We start from the raw sequence: 19,566 nt of genomic DNA, 5'->3' as shown, positions 1-19,566 counted from the left end.
GGACACATTGCCTTGGAGCTGGCAGCAGGAGGGTCAGGATCTCAAAGGTCATCTTCAGCATTAGATATTTACAGCATATTAGAGTAGACTTGATTACAGATTCCAGGATCCAAGAGCAAGGCATCATCACAAAGTCAAATCTTAGTTTCTCCCGGCTGCCCACTTTTACATGGAACACCAGACTAAGGACATCTCCCCATTAATGAACAGAAGCATCATCTTCTGAGTGTGCAGTGGGTGCTTTATATGCATTGACCTTTGTCTTTTAAAAACTACATAACTCATTTTCCATTTGTGGTTAACCTGACATATCACTAAGGGCTCATTCCTAGGCTAGAAACTCGTGCATATAACTTTCAAAAGTAATAGACAAGCTGGAGAAGAACTTTCTTTCATCTCTTGTCAGTGGCAGAAGGCATGGGCTTGTGCAGACATGGCAGAGCTGGACAGGTGACTCAGTGGTAGAGCCACCTCCTCAGCATGCACAAGGCCCTGCCTTCCCTCTGTGGCACCACAAAACAGGAAGTGGGGTTAGCAGAGGCTTCACCTCACCTAATGAGGAAAGAGTCATTTTCTTTGGGAATATGGGATATGATGAATTATTACCTTGTAACCAGACAAGCAACTGGATCAAGGAAAAGAATCCAAGCTGGTTTGTATTGAGAACTGAAGTTTATTAAAAGGGAAAGGGCAAAGGCAGAAACAGTTATGATGATGCCAGGGAGCTCAGGCATATGAGATACATCAGACATGGGGCACTGTGCAGATATGGGTGAGGTTTAGGAGGGTGGCCCACATACTGTCATTGGCTCTGAACATGACATAGGATTAAAATATGGATAGACTTCATCAGGGAAGGAAGGTTCACAGAATCTATAGATGAGAGCTCCATGGTTGGAAACATCAAAAAATGAGAGAGTACAAGCTTCTCTGTCCAGGAAAACTCCAACACGACTGGGACGACGAGTCAGAGAGAGGACCAAGACACTGGCATTGTGAGTGTCAGAACACTCTTCAAAGGCATTATATATAGACCCATTCTTCATCCCTATAACCCAGTAGCCATATTTAGGTTGATAATTTACATGCTGTTTCACATTAGAATTATCTTTAACTGCATATGTAGGCTGATAATCATGTTTAAAATTAAAATCAAAGTAGCTTTGAGAGCCAAAGGTAAATGTAGGCTGACGAAGTACATGTTGTTTAACATTAAAATTATATTGAACTTTGATGCCACTTTCATTCAGTGCACAAAGTTGGGGTTGAGCACATTTTCCATCATTTAATCCCAGGAGCCAGGCATCATTTCTAGACACATCCACTTCCCAGTAATGTTTCCCTGAGTGCAAAGCTGGGTATCCCAGGACACCCAAACCATAGGTCTCAGAAATTTGCAAATTTCTTCTAGAATTATTTCGATGTTGTATTTGTCGTTTGTCCTCATTAACAGCAATGTTTTCATTGTGGACTTGATTCAGGGTCACATGAACTGCAGAAAAAGGAGACATATAAGAGTCACAAGAGAGGCAAAGTGTAGCCTTATTAGTGATATAAGGAGCAGAAGTCTAAGGAGACAGTGAGAGGGAACTTGGAGGAGCCTTGTTTATAGTTGAGAAGAGGAAGATTGAGAGAAGTATATGGGGAGAAGTAACATGACACATGAGGGTTAGTAGAGAAAAAAAACTCTGAAATACAGTAAGGAGGGAGTGGCTGATGGTGTGATTTCTCCTTACCCCAGTATTGTTGAGCATCCATGAGCCCTGAAAGGATGAAAATTCACATCATGAAATGGAAGCAAAGGAATCAAAACATTAACGTCAATCTCCTCTGCAGATTAGGGGAAGGTTTGGAAATTATGATATAACATGGGAGGAATGATGATTTCCATTAAATATAATGACATCACTGGAATACACGATCTATTCTTCTGAGTCCCTCGACCTATGTTCAGAAACATCACTCACTTCCCAGAGAGTGTAGCCCCAGCACACCTAGAATCTGACAGTTACCCACAGAATGTAGCTGTTCTCACCTTGAAACACTTGCAGCATGCCTTTCAGATCTGGAGCTCGGAAGATCCTTCTCTGTTTTCTTGGGATCATTTCAGGTTGTTTCAGTATTAAGGTCTGACTCCTAGGGACAAAACATTGACCTCCACATCTCAGACAGTGTGACCTTTGACAACTACTGACTCCCTATCATTCTAACCATAGATGTCCTGGAGCTCTCCTGAGAATTCTGAGAAGGGGAGAGAGGGTTGACTACTAACTCTGGAGACATGAGAGACACACCCATGAGCCTCCCACTTACTTGCTGTATGATGTTGGGAAAGCCTTACTTCTCAGAAGCGGAGCTCCTCACTTGTACAGTCAAAAGACTTGCTCGCCTGATTCTCCTCCCAGAACTCTTAAGAAATGATGAATTAGTGAACTTTAAAACAACCCAAACTACGGTTTCTAAAAAATAATGTGTGGGCCAGGCACAGTGTCACATGCCTTTAATCCCTAAACATAGGAGCCAGAGTCAGAAGGATCACTGAGATCAAGGCCAGCCTGGTCTATAGGGTGAGATCCAAGACAGCCAGAGCTGCATAGGGTAATACTGTCTCAAAAACCAAAACAAACAAACAAAAACAGAAAGAAAAAAAGAAGAAAACCGAAAGAAAGGAAGAAAAATGATGTGGGTATGTGTGTTTTCAAGGACATGGTCTAAAGTCTGAGTGCAGAATCTCCTCTTGGGTATAGAACGTGAGAAAACCACAGGAGACAGCTAAGACTTCAAACCTTGCTGTCAATATGGACACTCTCGGCCAGCATCATGATTCTTCTGATTCTTCAAGTTCTTTTGTTATAATGACAAATTTGGACCTTCAAATTAATAATTACATGAGCTCGTTATGTTCAGAACCAGCCTGATGCTGACAGCCTGGGAGTGACACTTGACAGACTAGGGTACTACTTTCCAAGGTCTTCTAAAGTATGTGGTCCACATGGAGCAGGTGTCTCACCTGTGCCAAATATTGTCCTCAGAGACTCAAGTCTGTTTTTGGAAAATCTAATTATAACCACAAAGGACCTCTGGATCTCTTCTACCCTCATGACAAACTAACACTAATACACAGGAAGTTCCTCCGATATACAAGTCTGTGAACACTGCAGACAGAGAAGACATGCCCTACCTAGGATGAATTGAGGAATCAAGTACTTGTTAATGCAGATCCAGAGCCAGACACACACACACACAGCATGGACAGAATGACAGAACCACAAGGAATCTGAAAGCACCTTAGTTCCTTTTGCCTCACCCCACTGCTGAGCCTGATTCTGCAACTCCCCGTTCACAACAGTCAGATCCTGACTTTCCCCCCTTCCCCTTCCTCCTTTTTACCAGAAGTTCAGGATAGTATGTTTAAATTCCCCCAAACCCATGACATTTATTTTAGTTGAATATTAAATCATTTTTACCACCCAATAGGGCTATTTTTCTCTATCAGTCAGACATACCTTTTAAGGACAGAATTCACACCCTAGGGAGAAGGGAGAAAACAGAGTAAATAACATGTTCTGCATGTTCTTGCAAATCCTGCTCACACTCTCAGAGACAAAGCCAAAACAGAATCAAGCCAGTCACCACACTTCTCCACGACATGATACAATTATGATGCATGGCTCTTTACTTGATTTACATGAAAACTAATGGACTGTTTTCTGTCTCATAGTATAAAGATTTGGAGACAGAAGACAAACAATGTTTTGAAAGCTTATGTAGGTTTTGCTGTACTTAAAGCTAAACACATAAACAAATAACTCTTTTCATGCTGCATGTAAGCTATCCATTACTGTACTTGCAACTAACATTATGAGAAGCTGATTTCTAAATTATTTTAGTCATTTAAATACAATTTAACATATTAATAATGAAGAAGCCACAAGGACCAGAAGCCTAAAACCAACTAACTTAAAACCAACTAACCATATCTGCCTGTCTTTTTTCCTCTCTCTCTCTGTAACTGTCCTGGCAGGAGAAGAAGTGAATCTTTGTCTCTCAACTTGACAAACTGTTAAAACACTAACCCGAAAAAATGGAATTTCTCCAGGAATTTCACACTGAGGGAAGGAAAACAGCTCTAGCCATGGGGCTAGTGGTCTCCTAAAAAGATTTCAAGCACTTTTAATTACTTGGCAGACCACCTTAAAGTATGAGAGTGTAACCCAGATAATGAATGATAGGAGAATGATGGACAGGACCACACCTTGACCTGTAATACTCACATGCGTATATCCTTGACTCTCAAATTAAATATTGGACTCACTTAGGAAAACTTAAGATGGATAGAGGGTTTTATTTTTTTTTCCTTTGTTTTTTTCAAGACAGAGTTTCTCTGTGTAGCCTTGGAGCCTGTCCTGGAACTCACTCTGTAGAGCAGGCTGCTCTCGAACTCACAGAGATCCACCTGCCTCTGCCTTCTGGGTGCTAGGATGAAAGGCATGTGCCACTACGACCCAGCAAAAAGTTTTTTTTTTTTTAATATCTCTCTCCATCTTTGAGATTTTGCCACAAAATTAAATATTCTTCTCCTGATTTCCAATATTAATTTCGCTCTTTTATATGGAACATATATCAAGACCTAACCTACCAGGTCCATTTTGATATGTTAAGTATTCTTGCAATGGATATTGGTAGATTTACCTAAAGTTACATTCTTTGAGAAAAGTGACCCCCCTTTGTACCAGCAGCTAACAATTGCCAGGAGCTCTTGGGTGTAGTGTGGTGAACTTCCTTAGAAAGTCCAATTTCCATAGTAGAATTTGGTATTGTTTAGGCTTGCAAAGGTCTTGGGTTTGGTATCACAACCAATTGCAGATTATATGTGCTGTTGCTAAGTCCAGAAGACACTGTTTTCTTTCTAAACCTTCACCATGTCTGCCTCTTACACTCTTTCTGCCCTCCTTCTGTAATGATCCCTGAGCCTTTAAATTAGACATGGAGTATATACATTCCATTTAAGGCTGGATATTCTGAGGTCTCTTATTATCTCCAAAATTGCCAGTTGTGGGTTTTACTATGTAACCCTGCTGACCTAGAACTCACAATATAGATCCTATATAACCCATGTAGCTTCATTTGATTCTCGATTCCAACTGCTGGGATTAAAGGAGTGAGCCAGCATACCTGTCTCTAGGTTGGTAAGCTTATGTTTCATTTTCATTGTTCTATGCTTCTCATGTTTTTTTTTTTTGTTTGTTTGTTTGTTTGTTTGTTTCGTGTTTGTTTTTTTTTTTTCTGTGTATGAGAAGCTCTCAAGTCCTGGGATCACATGCAGTACATGCTTGGCTACACATGGCTTAGTATTATATAACATAAACCAACAAAAGTAAATCTCCAAACACTGGACAGGAGGAACAATTTCTACTAATTTCAAATTCAGGTGAAGTGACTAATGACAGTTGAAAATGTGCTTCACACATGCTCAGCATTACAGGAGGGTAATAACTACCCTTGATCCAACAGACCTTCTCTCCAAGGTTCAGCTTCTATACTTCGTTTGATAAACTAAAAAAAGCAATTTCCCCTTGCTATCCATGCACGCAATGATTCCCCAGACTCTGAAACTGATTTAGGACAGAGTTCAGGGAGGGCCCAGGCAGCCCTACTGTCCCCACCAGGAAGGTCACAGAATCACTGAGGGAGTGAAATGGCTTCCAGGTCTCCTGACTCTCAGATGCTGGGACCTCCTGCAGTCTTACCTGCAGCATTTCCATGGTTGAGCACTGCAACTGATGCTCCAGATCTGAGATGAGGGCTCTCACTGACTCCCTCTGCTTCACCAGCTCACTTTGAGACTCTGCCAGGCTGTTCATAATGTCTTCCTCCTCCTGCTTCAGCTTCTGCACCTCATTCTTCTCCTTGGAGTTCAGGAATTCCTGAAGTCCTTTAAACTCCATCTGAACTTTTTCTACATCACCCTGTATTTGGTTCTTCAGGGATAAGAAGAGGGAGAGGAATTCAGACTATCCTAATGTAATTGGAAGACAGAAAAACAGTTCTGATGGGGAGTTCTCACAGGAAACTGAGCTTGGGAAGGGGAGGGAGTCTCAGAGAAGCATGTGTCTCCTCTTAGTGTCTGTTGATGACATTCCAAAACAAAGATCTTAGGTCACCTTTACCAAGGCCATCTGAGCCATAGTGGGATGCCTGGGTGTGGCCCAGTTTTCACACAGCTGACCCAGACTCTTTTTCCTGCCTGTAAATCTCCTCATTCTACCTCTGAACCCATGGGAGAAGCTAAACCCCAAGAATAGAGAACTGTGCCTGTTCCCAAGCATCTTCCCCAGCAGTCATAGCTGCAGATAGCACCACAGGAGTGAGATCCAGGACTCAGTGCCCACTCTCACCAGACCCCTCCATGGTGTCAGCTCCCCACATAGCCAGGCTCAGTTGTGATGCTCTCGGTGTGCAGCCCCAGCTCCAAGGGAACAGGTAGAGAGTTCTAATCGAGGCCTCTTGTCCTCATCAACTATCAGGGAATGAAGAGCCAGGGAGCTTCTTGCCCAGGTCCCTCCCAGGCATCAGTCTAACTCCCTTAGGAGTTAGGTTCCCCACTTGCCTTCCAGAAAGTTCTCTCCTCTTGAAGATCATTTTCCCACTCATCACATCTTTTCTCTTTTGCCATCTGTTCCTGCAGAGCTGCCTGGAGCTTCTCCTGTGGGAGAGGAATTGTAGCAGAGTCAAGCTGCGTGCTTAGTAGGACAGTTGTTTCTAACAGAATACCAAGAAACCCTTCTGCAAAGACAGGAAACCTAAGACTGTTCCCTTTTTATAAAAGTTGCGCTATGATTTATGTACATAAAGTATGTAAATCTTCAGTCTCAGCTCAATCCATACTTGTACTTATACACATACAACATCCAAACAGACAAAGACACAGAAATTTCTCTTAGTCAACAATCCCACCAAGTACAGACCTGTTAGCTTGATTCTGGCATCAGAAAACTGGGATAATTGTGTTATCTCTTCTGGTCTTTAATATAACAATGCACATACATCACAAGCCCCTGTAATGTCCTATTAGACACCTGCAGTTATAAAAATTGGGTCTTCCTATGTAGCCCAAGTGGTCTTGGAATTCTCATGTAGACCCCTACACACTCAAACTCAGAGATCCACCTGCCTCAGCCCCAGAATTCAAGGACTGAGTCATCATCACCACACTGTCCACATGCACATTCTTTTCTCTCCTATTTCCTTTTCTATTTTTTTTTTAAATTTCATGTGCATTGGTGTTTTGTCTGTATATCTGTGTGAAGGTGTAGGATTGGCTGGAACTGGAGTTACAGACAGATGTGAAGTGCCATGTGTAATCTGGGAAGTCAACCTTGGTCCTCTGAGAAAGCCAGTGCTCTTAATCGATGAGCCATCTCTCTAGGTCTTCTTTTCTTCTTTAAATTGTATATACATATTTTTTTTGTAGTTAAGATTTCCTTCTTTTACTGAAAACATACTTTTTTCATACAATATGCTGTGATTACAGACATCCCTGCCCCTACTCCTCCTAGTTCTTCTCCACCTCCCCTCCCATACAGATCCACACCCTTTTTGTCTCTTGTTAGAAAACAAAGAGACATCTAAGGAATAGTAACAGAATAAAAGAAAATACAGTAAGAGAAATAAAAAACAAACCTATTGGAATATGACAAAACAAACCAACCAGAAAAATAGATAAATAAAAAGCACAAAGAATGCATATAGATGCAGAGACACACAGTTTCCAACACATGGGAATCTCATTAAAACCCTAAGCTTTAATATACATGCATGGGACTGGTAAAGGAGGAAAAAAAAAAAGCCCAGATTTATTGTTATGAGAGAAAGAACCTCCAAATATGGGTTCAGTTTGTCGTTTGTTGGTCATCCATCTACTGCTGGGCATTACAACAAGTAAATGAATTGTTTCTCCAGTGAGACTCCCTAGGAGAAAAATAATTTTTCATTTATAAGTAGCTATAATTTGGAAATTACTTCTGGGTTAAGGGTGAGGGCATGTGTCCAATTCTTCAAGCTCTAGGATCACGTCTGATGCAGACCTTGTAGGGCCTGTGCATGTTGCAAACTGTTTCTGTGAGTTTATATGTGGGCTCAAAAACAAACAAACAATAGAAAACAAAGATCCAACACAGAGCTTGCCTCTGTGTATCTCATTATGAAATTCTTTCCCCTCTTGTCAGATGTTTCAACTGCCACATGCACATTCTCTTTGCTGCTGTCTGTCTTTCATTTACTAACTCCATTGTTGATATCACTAGACTGGATTTTAGGTAGGTGAATAAATCTGACATAAACATTGAAAGAAAATAAATACATAATAAATTAGCAGTTCTGCTCTTGGCTTTTCTTGGTCATGGCCTCAACTTCACAGGGACAGTTCCAAGACATTTTTTTCTATCTTACTATTTGTAGTCCAGGCTGATTCTCATATGAGTAAATAGAATAAATCATCATGTCTTTTTGGACTCTAAAGGTAGGGAAGGATGGAATGATACATCAAGCCTCGAATCTATCATGTCCACATTATTGACCTGTCACACCAAGTGGATTTTTCTCATCTGTTATACTCTCCTCCTCTATGTCCCACACCCTCCCACTTCTTACCTTGTACTCATGGGCCACCTCTTCAATGAGATCTGTTCGGTGACCACGGTGTTCCTGAGATCGCTCACAAAGCCAGCAGATGGCCACCATGTCGTTCTCACAAAAGAGCTGGAGTTTTTCTCCATGTTGTGCACAGATATTCACCTTCTGCTCCTCCTCTGGGCTGGACTTGAACCCTGTTAGCCTCTCCACTATGCTGGCCACATGTCGATTAGGCCTCAGATTCCCAAACAGGTAACAAAGTCGGCACACAGGGCAGATGCCCTCCTCTTCTTTGCCTTTGCTGGACTCATAGTTCCGTGTGATGCAGGCTCGGCAGAAGCTGTGACCACAATCCACATTCACAGGTTCCACCATCAGGTCAAGGCAGATAGAACAGGTCACCTCCTCCTTGATCATCCCCAGGACTGATGAGGTCATTCTTGCTGTGATCCTGTCTGTCTGTCTGTCCTGACTTCTGACACTTATGCTCAGGTACCTGTGTGATTGGGATGATGAAAAGGGGGACAAGTAAGAAAAGGAAAATCAGCATGGATGTTGTGCAGACATGAACAGTGACCTCCATGATGAGGGAAAAGAACACAGGAGAGAAATAGGAACAGAAGTTGAGCAACATGGCAAAAGGAGCATTTTGTCATACTTTCAAGGCCTCTACTCTAATTTCATCCCAAGTGACAAATTTCAGATTCAGGGTTGTTGTTTCCTTTTACTGAAGAGCAGAAAGAAAGTGTTTCCTTCCGACAGCCTGTGTAACCTACATTCTATCTATCCCTTTCTTTCCAAGGACAAAATAACATTTTCACATTAAAGGCATCAAACTACTCATGTATCTGGCAGCTGTACTTGCTCCTTTATCAGCAGTATTCAGTGTGACCCTCTCTGATCCTCTCCTTACAAGTCTCTTACCAGAATGCCTAGTGCTGACCTGGAGTGCACACAATCCCATCTCCTGAAACACATAGGCAAGGATTTCTCTTATTGCCACTTAGTAAATACAATGTATGTGTTTGTGGACATGGTTAAGTGAAGCCCTGCACTAGATGTATAGAGATGGCCACTTACAAGGTTAATTTTTCTTTAACACATTGAAAGGGGACAGAAACCATCCCTTTAGAACCTTCTTTCAGAGGTTCCTGCTCTACCCCACAGGGTTCACCAAAGAAAAAAGCGGTGACATCCAGGACAGAATAGTAGCCAGAACAATGGATGTGTGGAATTATGCCTCCAACCACTGTAGGTTCTGAGGAATCTTGTGTCTGTAAATGTTGAGAGTTTATCTTGGTCTAGAAATTTGACAAAGACATTGATGGGAGACTCCTTTAGGAATGGCAGCAAGATAATGAGCTCCAAACCACATCAACAATTATACTTCAAACCATTTTGAGTTATTTCCCCGATCCCCCCCCATAACATGTAATATTGGTTCAGCATGCAAAACCAATGGACAATCCAAACCTCAGCAGCAAAATGAAAGATAGGAAACTCTCTCATTCTTTACTTGAAAAGTATTTGACTATAAGCACCATTATTTCAGCAATAAATCCTAAACATTTCTAGGTATAGATATGTTTCCTTATTTTGAAACCATACATGAAAAGCCCACTGCTGAGGTCATAGAAAATGCAGAGCAATTGAAAGACTTTTCTTTAAAATCAAGCATAATCATGGAGCCTTTATCCAGTAAATGATGGAAGCAGATGCAGAGAGCCATAGGCGAACACCAGGGCAAGCTCCAGGAGTCCACTGGAAGAGACAGAAGAGGAATTCTCTGAGCAAGAAGCATCAAGATCATGATGGGAAAACCTACAGAGGCAACCAAACCAAACTAGTGGGAACTCTTGAACTTTAGACCAACAGCTGTGGAGCCTCCATGGGAATGGACTAGGCCCTCTACATAAAAGAGACATTTGTGTAGCTTGATCTGCTTAGGGGGCTCCCTGGCAGTAGGATCAGGATCCATCCCTCGTGCATGAGCTGGCTTTTTGGAGCCCACTACTTATGGTGGGACAACTTGAACAGCCTTGATGCAGGTAGAGGGGCTTAGACCTTCCTCGACTGAATGTACCAGGCTCTGCTGACTCCCCATGGGAGGCTTTACCTTGTAGGAGGAGGTAATGAAGGGTAGGTTTGGGGGAATACCTGAAGGGGGCAGGAGGAGGGAAAAGAGGGGAATCTGTGGTTCATATGTAAAATAAATAAAAAAAATTCTTAATAAAAAAAATAAAATATAACACCAAAAATATGGTGGTATTCTGTTTGTACTGAAATGTGATTTTAATTGTATGTTAATAAATAAAGTTGCCCGGGGGTCAGAGCTATTAGAGCCATAGAAAGAGCGTGGCGGTCGTGGCACACACCTTTAATCCCAGCACTTGGTAGAAGAGCTAGGTAGATCTCTGTGTGTTCAGGGATATAGCCAGCATTGGAGACATACTCCTTTAAGACCTAGAGGGCTGTACTTACAGGCAGTGACAAGGCAGTCATGTGTTTGGGTTTACAACCAATGAGAAGGCAGAACAGAAAGACTATTTAAAGACATACACACAGGAAATAGCTCTTTTTTTGGGAAGCTAGGAGCACCGCAGGAGGAAGGGTAAGATTTTAGCTCTGAGCTCTGATCTCTCGGTTTTCTCTTTTATATTGGTTCTGTGTTTCTTATTTAATAAAATGGTTGGTTATATCTACATCTAGCGCCCAACATGACAAGAATCCATTAAAAACCGCTTGGCGTCGGGCGGTGGTGGCGCACGCCTTTAATCCCAGCACTCGGGAGGCAGAGGCAGGCGATCTCAGTGAGTTGGAGGCCAGCCTGGGCTACCAAGTGAGTTCCAGGAAAGGCGCAAAGCTACACAGAGAAACCCTGTCTGGAAAAACCAAAAAAAAAAAAAAAAAAAAAAAAAACCCACAAAAAAAAAAAAAAACAACAACAACAAAAAACGCTTGGCTTGGCAGCAGGTCCGGTTTCCCACAAGGGCGGCTGGCTCCATAGCCTGGGCGGTCGGCTTCCTAGTCCAAGCGATCGGCTCCCTAGCCCAGGCCCAGGTCTGCTTGGGCTCAGGCCGGACTAACTGTAAGCTGCTTGCTTAAAGCCGGTGCTACAAACAACTCAGGCCTGCCCTACTGAGCAGGGCCCCTGCCTATAAAGCCAACGCACATGGTCGGAGCTTAAGGAAGCCAGAGACAAGCCTTAACTCGGCTCAAGAGGGAACACGTGGCTCTCTCTCTCTCTCTCTCTCTCTCTCTCTCTCTCTCTCTCTCTCTCTCTCGATTCACACCTCAGACACTAGGTGGCTGTTTTGAAATTTCCTCGGATTTCTACTGCAGATTTGGTAAGTCATAATATATCAGATATTTTAAAGGAAACTATTTAAAAGAGAAGTTTTTTTCCACATTAAAAAAAATGGGTTTTATGTGTACATTGGAAGAAAATTGGGTTTTGTTTGAAATTTTAGGCAGTCTGACAATGGAACAACTATATGAGAAGATTAGTATTGTTGAAATTATGCAGTTTATCACTATGCTTATCCTCATTTTACAATTTAAAAAGATCGTCAATTTAAGTGCCAGGATGACAGCTTTAGAAAAACTTGTTAAACCTGTAAAAATTCAGACAGAAGAAATTAACAGTGAAGTTGTTTCAAGTTTGGATCATAAGGTTACAGAAAGAAAGCCTGATTTCACACAGTCACCCTTAATTTATCCTGTAACCGTACAGCAGATGCCTGATCAAATGGCTACACAAAATATTTGGGCTCCAATTGAAATGTTGGATTTAAAAAGGTTTAAGGAGGCAATAGTATCTTTTTTTTTTTTTTTTTTACATTTTTTTTCCTTTTATTTTATTTTACAATACCATTCAGTTCTACATATCAGCCACAGGTTCCCCTGTTCTCCCCCTCCCACACCCTCCCCTTTCCCCAGCCCACCCCCCATTCTCACCTCCTCCAGGGCAAATCCTCCCCCAGGACTGCAATCAACCTGGTAGACTCAGTCCAGGCAGGTCCAGTCCCCTCCTCCCAGACTAAGCCAAGTGTCCCTGCATAAGCTCCAGGTTTCAAACAGCCAACTCATGCAATGAGCACAGGACTCGGTCCCACTGCCTAGCTGCCTCCCAAATTGATCAAGCCAATTAACTCTCTCACCTATTCAGAGGGCCTGATCCAGCTGGAGGCCCCTCAGCCTTTGGTTCATAGTTCATGTATTTCCATTTATTTGGCTATTTTTTTTTCAATAATTGAGTAAAACCGAAATTTATTATAAGCCACAGTCGTCCTAGGGACCTCCATGCTATATATATATATAGCCTCCATGGTTCTATGGGTTGTGGTCTGATTGTTCTTTATGTTATATCTAGAATCCACTTATGAGTGAGTACATACCATGACTGTCTTTCTGGGTTTGGGTTACCTCACTCAGGATGATTTTTTCTAGTTCCATCCATTTGCCTGCAAATATCATGCTTTCATTGTTTTTCTCTGCTGAGTAGTACTCCATTGTGTATATGTACCACATTTTTTTCATCCATTCTTCCGTTGATGGGCATCTAGGTTGTTTCCAGGTTCTGGCTATTACAAATAGTGCTGCTATGAACATAGCTGAGCATGTATCTTTATGGGCAATAGTATCTTATGGCATGCATTCCCCATATATAAAGCAAATGTTAAACTCTTGGTCAACATATAATAGGATTGTAACACAGGACTGGCGGGAGCTGGCACAAGCTGTTCTTGAACCCAGCCAGAGGCTTCAATTTTTAACTTGGTTCAAGGATGAAGCTAAAAACATAGAAAAACAATGGAGGGATAAAGGAATACAAGTTTGCCAGGATCAGCTTATTGGAGAAGGCCAATATGCTTCAGTACAAACACAATGTTTATATGATGTCCAAACCCTAATTTTATGTTGAATGGCAGCCTTGAATGCATGGCACAGAGTTGAGGAACCAGGAAAAAAAAAAAACTGGGTCATTTACAAAGGTTATGCAAGGCCCAAAAGAATCTTTCACATATTTTTTACAAAGACTGGCTTCAGCAGTTAAGAGAATGGTCTCGGATTCAGAAGCTAGTAAGGCAATAATTGAATCTTTGGCCTTTGACAATGCGAATGCAGCATGAAAAAGAATAATCAGGCTATTAAATGCAAGATCTGCACCTTTGGAAGATTGGATTAGAGACACGGTTAAAGTTGAGGCTCATGAGCATGATGATATGTGGGTAGGAGAAGCAATTTCAAAAGGTTTGAGGAATGTTAGATGTTTTGGATGTGGAAAGCAAGGACATTTGAAAAGGGACTGTAGGGGCTGGAGAGATGGCTCAGAGGTTAAGAGCACTGACTGCTCTTCCAGAGGTCCTGAGTTCAATTCCCAGCAACCACATGGTGGCTCACAACCATCTGTAATGAGATCTGGTGCCCTCTTCAGGCCTGCAGTCATACATGCTGTATACATAATAAATAAATAAATAAATCTTAAAAAAAAAAAAAAAAGAAAAAAAGAAAAGGGACTGTAAACAGGTCATTCCTAGAAACAATGTTTCTTCAAGGAACAATGGCAACAGAATGCCCCTTCCTTCTGGAGTATGCAGAAGGTGTGGTAAGGGAAAACACTGGACCACCGAAGGTAGATCAACAAAGAACAGACAGGGTAATCCTTTGCCTCAGTCTTCGGGAAACTCCCAGAGGAGCCTCATGCAGGCCCTCATAGCAAATCCAGTTCAAACCTTTCCTGCAGCCATAGAGGAAATGCCTGCTCTGGAGAGCGATTAAATAACCAAATGCCTATTGGAATAAATCATGCTGGTCAGGATGATGAAACAGAGAGAATAGAAAATTCAGCAGAAAACATAAAGAAAAATTTTTGGCAAACTTCTATTAATGAACAGAGACCAAAATTAACGATAAAAATAAATGGTGTTTTGTTGTCTGGTCTGGTAGACACAGGTGTGGACATTACCATAATTGCACCAGAATTTTGGCATCCAACTTGGCCTCTTCAGGAGGTAGACGTTCAAATGTTAGGAATTGGGACATTATCTCAGGTGAAACAGAGTGCAAGATGGCTCGAATGTATAGGTCCAGAAGGTCAAAGAGGAAAATTAAAATCATATGTGGTTAACATAGCTATGAACATGTGGGGTCAAGACTTGTTGCAACAATGGAATACTCAGATTAACATCCCTCCAATCTCAAAAAACAAATCATAAACTAGCACATGTTTCCGAGAGAAATATTAGAAGATATTGTTCTAATGAGTGGTCACCAGCCATCCATATTATACAAGAACAGGGCACAATAACTGATGATCTTCCAAAGACACCAACAGCTCTACCTTTAAAATGGTTAACAGACAAGCCTGTATGGGTTCAGCAATGGCCTTTAACAACAGAGAAACTCCAGGCTTTAGAAGAGCTGATAGAAGAACAGTTAAATGCTCAGCATATTGAAGAATCAACCAGCCCTTGGAATTCTCCTGTATTTGTTTTTAAAAAGAAATCTGGTAAATGGAGAATGGTAACAGACCTTAGAGCAATTAACAAAGTAATTCAGCCAATGGGCTCTCTACAATCTGTATGCCTTTGCCTACTCTGTTACCAAAAGGATGGCCTCTCATAGTTATTGATTTAAAAGACTGTTTCTGTTCAATACCCTTACAAGAAAAAGACAGAGAAAGATTTGCTTTTACAGTGCCTACTTATAATAATTCTCAACCGGTTAAAAGATTTCAATGGAGGGTCCTCCCACAGGGAATGTTGAATAGTCCAACTCTGTGCCAATATTTTGTACAACAGCCATTGGAAGTGATACATAAAAAATTCCTAAATCTATAATTTATCATTATATGGATGATATTTTACTAGCTGACTCAAATGCAGATACTTTAGAAAGAATGTTTGAAGAAGTAAAGAAAATTTTGTCTTGCTGGGGATTACAAATTGCTCCTGAAAAAATACGAAGAGGAGATTCAATTAATTATTTAGGATATAAAATAGAGCTACAAAAAATTAGACCCCAAAAGGTGCAAATTAGGAGAGATAGACTACAGACTCTTAATGACTTTCAAAGATTATTTGGAGATATTTCTCATCTACGAACTATTGTTGGGGTAAAAAATGATGAACTGACTAATTTGTTCAAAACCTTAGAAGGTAACAAGGACTTAAATAGTCCAAGAGAATTATCACCTGAAGCTGAGAAAGAATTGGCCTTGGTAGAAAAGAAAGTACATGAAGGGCACATGGATCGTGTTGATCCAAAGCTGAATTGCATTTTGGTTATTTTACCTTCTAGGCATTCTCCTACTGGAATATTAATGCAGAGGGAAGATATTATATTGGAATGGATATTTTTAACATATAAACCAAATGAAAAATTAAAAACTTATGGGGAAAAAATTTCTGACTTGATTTGGAAAGGAAAATTGAGACTTCGTCAATTAGCAGGAATAGACCCAGCAGAAGTTGTCGTACCTTTAACTAAGGAGGACATTGAAAAATTATGGACAGAAAGTGAACCTTGGCAAAGAGTTTGCAGTAATTTTTTGGGAGAAATTAACAGCAAATATCCCAAAAGTGATAGAATTGATCTTATAAAGAGAGCTGATTGGATCTTGACTCGAATTGTACGAGAAAAACCCATACCTGGAGTTCGTACATTTTATACAGATGCCAACAAACAAGGAAAGGCAGATTACAAATCAGAAAATTTAAGTAAAGTGGTTCAAAGTCCTTATAATTCAGTTCAAAAATCAGAATTGTATGCTATTCTGTTGATATTAATGGATTTTTCAGAACCTCTCAACATAGTAACTGACTCTCAGTATGCTGAAAGAGTGGTATTACAAATTGAGACTGCAGAATTTATCCCTGATGCTTCAGAATTAACTTCACTATTTATTCAGTTACAAGATACAATCAGGAAAAGGAGTCATCCTTTATATATAATTCACATTCGATCCCATACTGGTCTGCCAGGCCCTCTAGCACAAGGCAATGATGAGATTGATAAATTATTGTTAGGAAATGTGCTAGAGGCCTCAGAATTTCATAAAAAAAAATCATGTCAATAGTAAAGGTTTAAAAAAGGATTTTTCCATAACCTGGCAGCAAGCCAAATAAATAGTAAAGAAATGTCCTACTTGTTCCTTCTACAATCAAATGCCATTACCAGCAGGGTGTAACCCAAAGGGTACTCAGAGGAATGAAATCTGGCAGATGGACATGTTTCACTTTGCAGAATTTGGAAAATTGAAATATGTACACCACACCATCAATACTTATTCAGGATTTCAATGGGCAACTGCTTTGAGTTCTGAAAAAGCTGATTCTGTAATCACTCATTTGCTAGAAGTTATGGCTATCATAACTACACAATCAAAACTGAAAATGCTCCATCATATGTCTCTGTTAAAATGAAACAGTTTTTTGCTTATTATAATATAAAGCATATTACAGGTATACCACATAATCCTACAGGTCAAGCAGTTATAGAAAGAGCAAACAGAACTCTAAAGGATATGCTAAATAAACAGAAATGGGTAACAAAAACCCCCAGAAATAGACTGCATAATGCTCTTCTAACTTTGAATTTTCTGAATGCCAATGAGAAAGGAACAAAAGCTGCAGAGAGACATTGGATAACAGAAAAAACTACAGAATTAAATCAGCCTATATACTTTAAGGATGTGCTGACCTCAGAATGGAAACCAGGGTATGTATTACATTGGGGATGAGGTTTTGCTTTTGTTTTTACGGGAGAAGATAAGCTGTGGGTACCATCAAAATTGATAAAGGTTCGATTTGAACAAGAGAGACCTCTTAATTAGAGGTGATAGTTGATTAACCAGCATGAGCATCCAATTTAAACTATCTTGTACCAGTAACACATGCCTTTTCATTTAATCAGATAATAACTTGCCAAAAAGAAACATTCCCAAAATTACTCTTGGGGAAAGGTTTTTGTTTTTGTCTTTTAGGAGAATGAAGGTTAAGGAATCTGAAGAACACTGGACAAATGAGACAACTGAAGAAAAGGGTCAAATCATCTATCCCAGGAAACAGAGTGAAATGGCGTATGGGTATATATTATCTAAAAAATTTTATGTCTTCCTAAATGTATGTTTCTGCTTTTCTCTAAAGATTTAACACTATTGGTCTTCTAATAGTCCCAGTTCAATTAAAATTTAAAGCTGACTCTTTGATTCTATTCTGATTCTTTAAACTTTTCTTAAAGTATAAATTTTATATCAAAATTTACAAGATTAATATATATATATATATACATTTTAAACTTTGTTAAGATATGAATGGTGATATAGAGTACTAACTAATTCTAGAAAAAAGCTTCAATTAGCTGCATATATATGTCTTTGTGTTCGAGTCTCTTATCAGTTTTCTGCAGGAAATCACAGCCAGGCCTAACATCAACTGAAGTCTCCAGAAAGAAGATGGGGCCCCACAACAACAACAATTCCACATAGACAATAATAATATCACTAAGCTGACAAACATCATCTACAGATCAACTTTGAACGACAAGGTGCTCAGAACAATTTTGAGATGACTAGCTGAGATAATCCAGTCTCAAGACTACTTGAATAAGGACTTGAGATAAACCCTGAACTTTGGCATTATACACAGACTGGATAATGAAGGATATAGTTACCTTTCCTAGAATTTGACAATTAACCTAAAATTTTTCTTTCAGGATAAAGATAACTTCGCCCATACCCAGCAGAAAGCAATTGTAAGAATACGACGCCCACATTCCCAAAGAGGTGGTGTGGGGTGGGTGGTTTTTTTGTCTTTTTAATGGGTTTGGGTCTGGGATAATTTTCTTTTTTTCTTTTTTCTTTCTTTCTTTCTTTTTTTTTTTTTTTTTTTTTTTTTTTTTTTTTTTTTTTTTTTTTTTGGTTTTTCGAGACAGCGTTTCACTGTGTAGCTTTGCGCCTTTCCTGGAACTCACTTGGTAGCCCAGGCTGGCCTCAAACTCATAGAGATCAGCCTGCCTCTGCCTCCCAAGTGCTGGGATTAAAGGAGTGCGCCACCACCGCCCGGCTGGGATAATTTTCATTGTTTAGTGGGGTTGGTTATAAGCTGTTGTCAAGGGTAGGAAAAAGGCTAAGCAAAGGAGATTAGATTTAAGGTTCTTGTTTAAGAGAGAGAGAGAGAGAGAGAGAGAGAGAGAGAGAGAGAGAGAGAGAGAGAAAGAAAGAAAGAAAGAAAGAAAGAAAGAAAGAAAGAAAGAAAGAAAGAAAGAAAGAAAGAAAGGAAAAAGACAATTACTAGTTTTAAATACTTTGCATTGGATTGGATTGTTTTATATTGTATACAAATTTGAAACTGATATTGTTAGAAAATGCTATATGTATATTTCTAATTGTATGTATACCATTCATTTAACAATGTAATGCTATTTTCTGATCCTTGAATGTTATTATTACCAACTATTAGGATATAAAGAAATGAAAGTTAGTAGTTAGACATTACAATAGAACTTGTAGTCATATTAGATATGTTTTAAAAAATTGAGCAGATATATTTTAGACAGGACATCTTCAAACCCTTCAGAGATCTACAGAATATGGCATTTAAAATGTTTTAATAACTTAGAAATTTTTCTTTTTTGAGACATGTCAGCTCCTGGCAGTACCAATCTACTTCAGAGAAAATATGGGCACTGAAGAAACTGCATATGGAGTTAACTTTCATTGTGGCAAAAGTTAGCCACTGGACAACAAAGTATCCTCAAATCAACAGCACAAAATGGACAGACAGAACTCGAAACAAAGGACTACTGATTCTTGCCAAAGCAAGTGTGGTTATGGCTTTATCAAAAGGCATCTTCTGAGGCCAGGACAATATGGCCCATCCTTGAAGTGGCCTTTGCAATCCAGAAAAGGTACAGTGCCCTTTTCTTTGA

General features: G+C 40.0%; 1 protein-coding gene across 2 annotated transcripts in view; it reads right to left on the bottom strand.

Moving 5' to 3' along the window:
* Positions 1-650: 650 nt before the first annotated feature.
* LOC114686894 (tripartite motif-containing protein 30A-like) overlaps positions 651-19,566 on the bottom strand; it is a 59,278-nt gene continuing 40,362 nt past the window's right edge. For both annotated transcript variants that reach the window (XM_037196669.1, XM_028861564.2), the window contains exons 2-8: positions 8,653-9,130; positions 6,611-6,706; positions 5,751-5,981; positions 3,507-3,529; positions 2,036-2,136; positions 1,737-1,763; positions 651-1,492 (exon numbers count right to left, since the gene is read on the bottom strand). In XM_037196669.1, the coding sequence (XP_037052564.1) occupies positions 780-1,492; positions 1,737-1,763; positions 2,036-2,136; positions 3,507-3,529; positions 5,751-5,981; positions 6,611-6,706; positions 8,653-9,072 (1,611 nt within the window). In that variant the 5' untranslated portion in view covers positions 9,073-9,130 and the 3' untranslated portion in view covers positions 651-779. The remainder of the gene's footprint in view (positions 1,493-1,736; positions 1,764-2,035; positions 2,137-3,506; positions 3,530-5,750; positions 5,982-6,610; positions 6,707-8,652; positions 9,131-19,566) is intronic.

This window comes from Peromyscus leucopus, chromosome 1 (genome assembly GCF_004664715.2).
Source record: "Peromyscus leucopus breed LL Stock chromosome 1, UCI_PerLeu_2.1, whole genome shotgun sequence".
Lineage (NCBI taxonomy): Eukaryota > Metazoa > Chordata > Mammalia > Rodentia > Cricetidae > Peromyscus > Peromyscus leucopus.
Note: the sequence above shows the minus strand (reverse complement) of the source record. Positions and strands in the feature narration are given on the sequence as shown.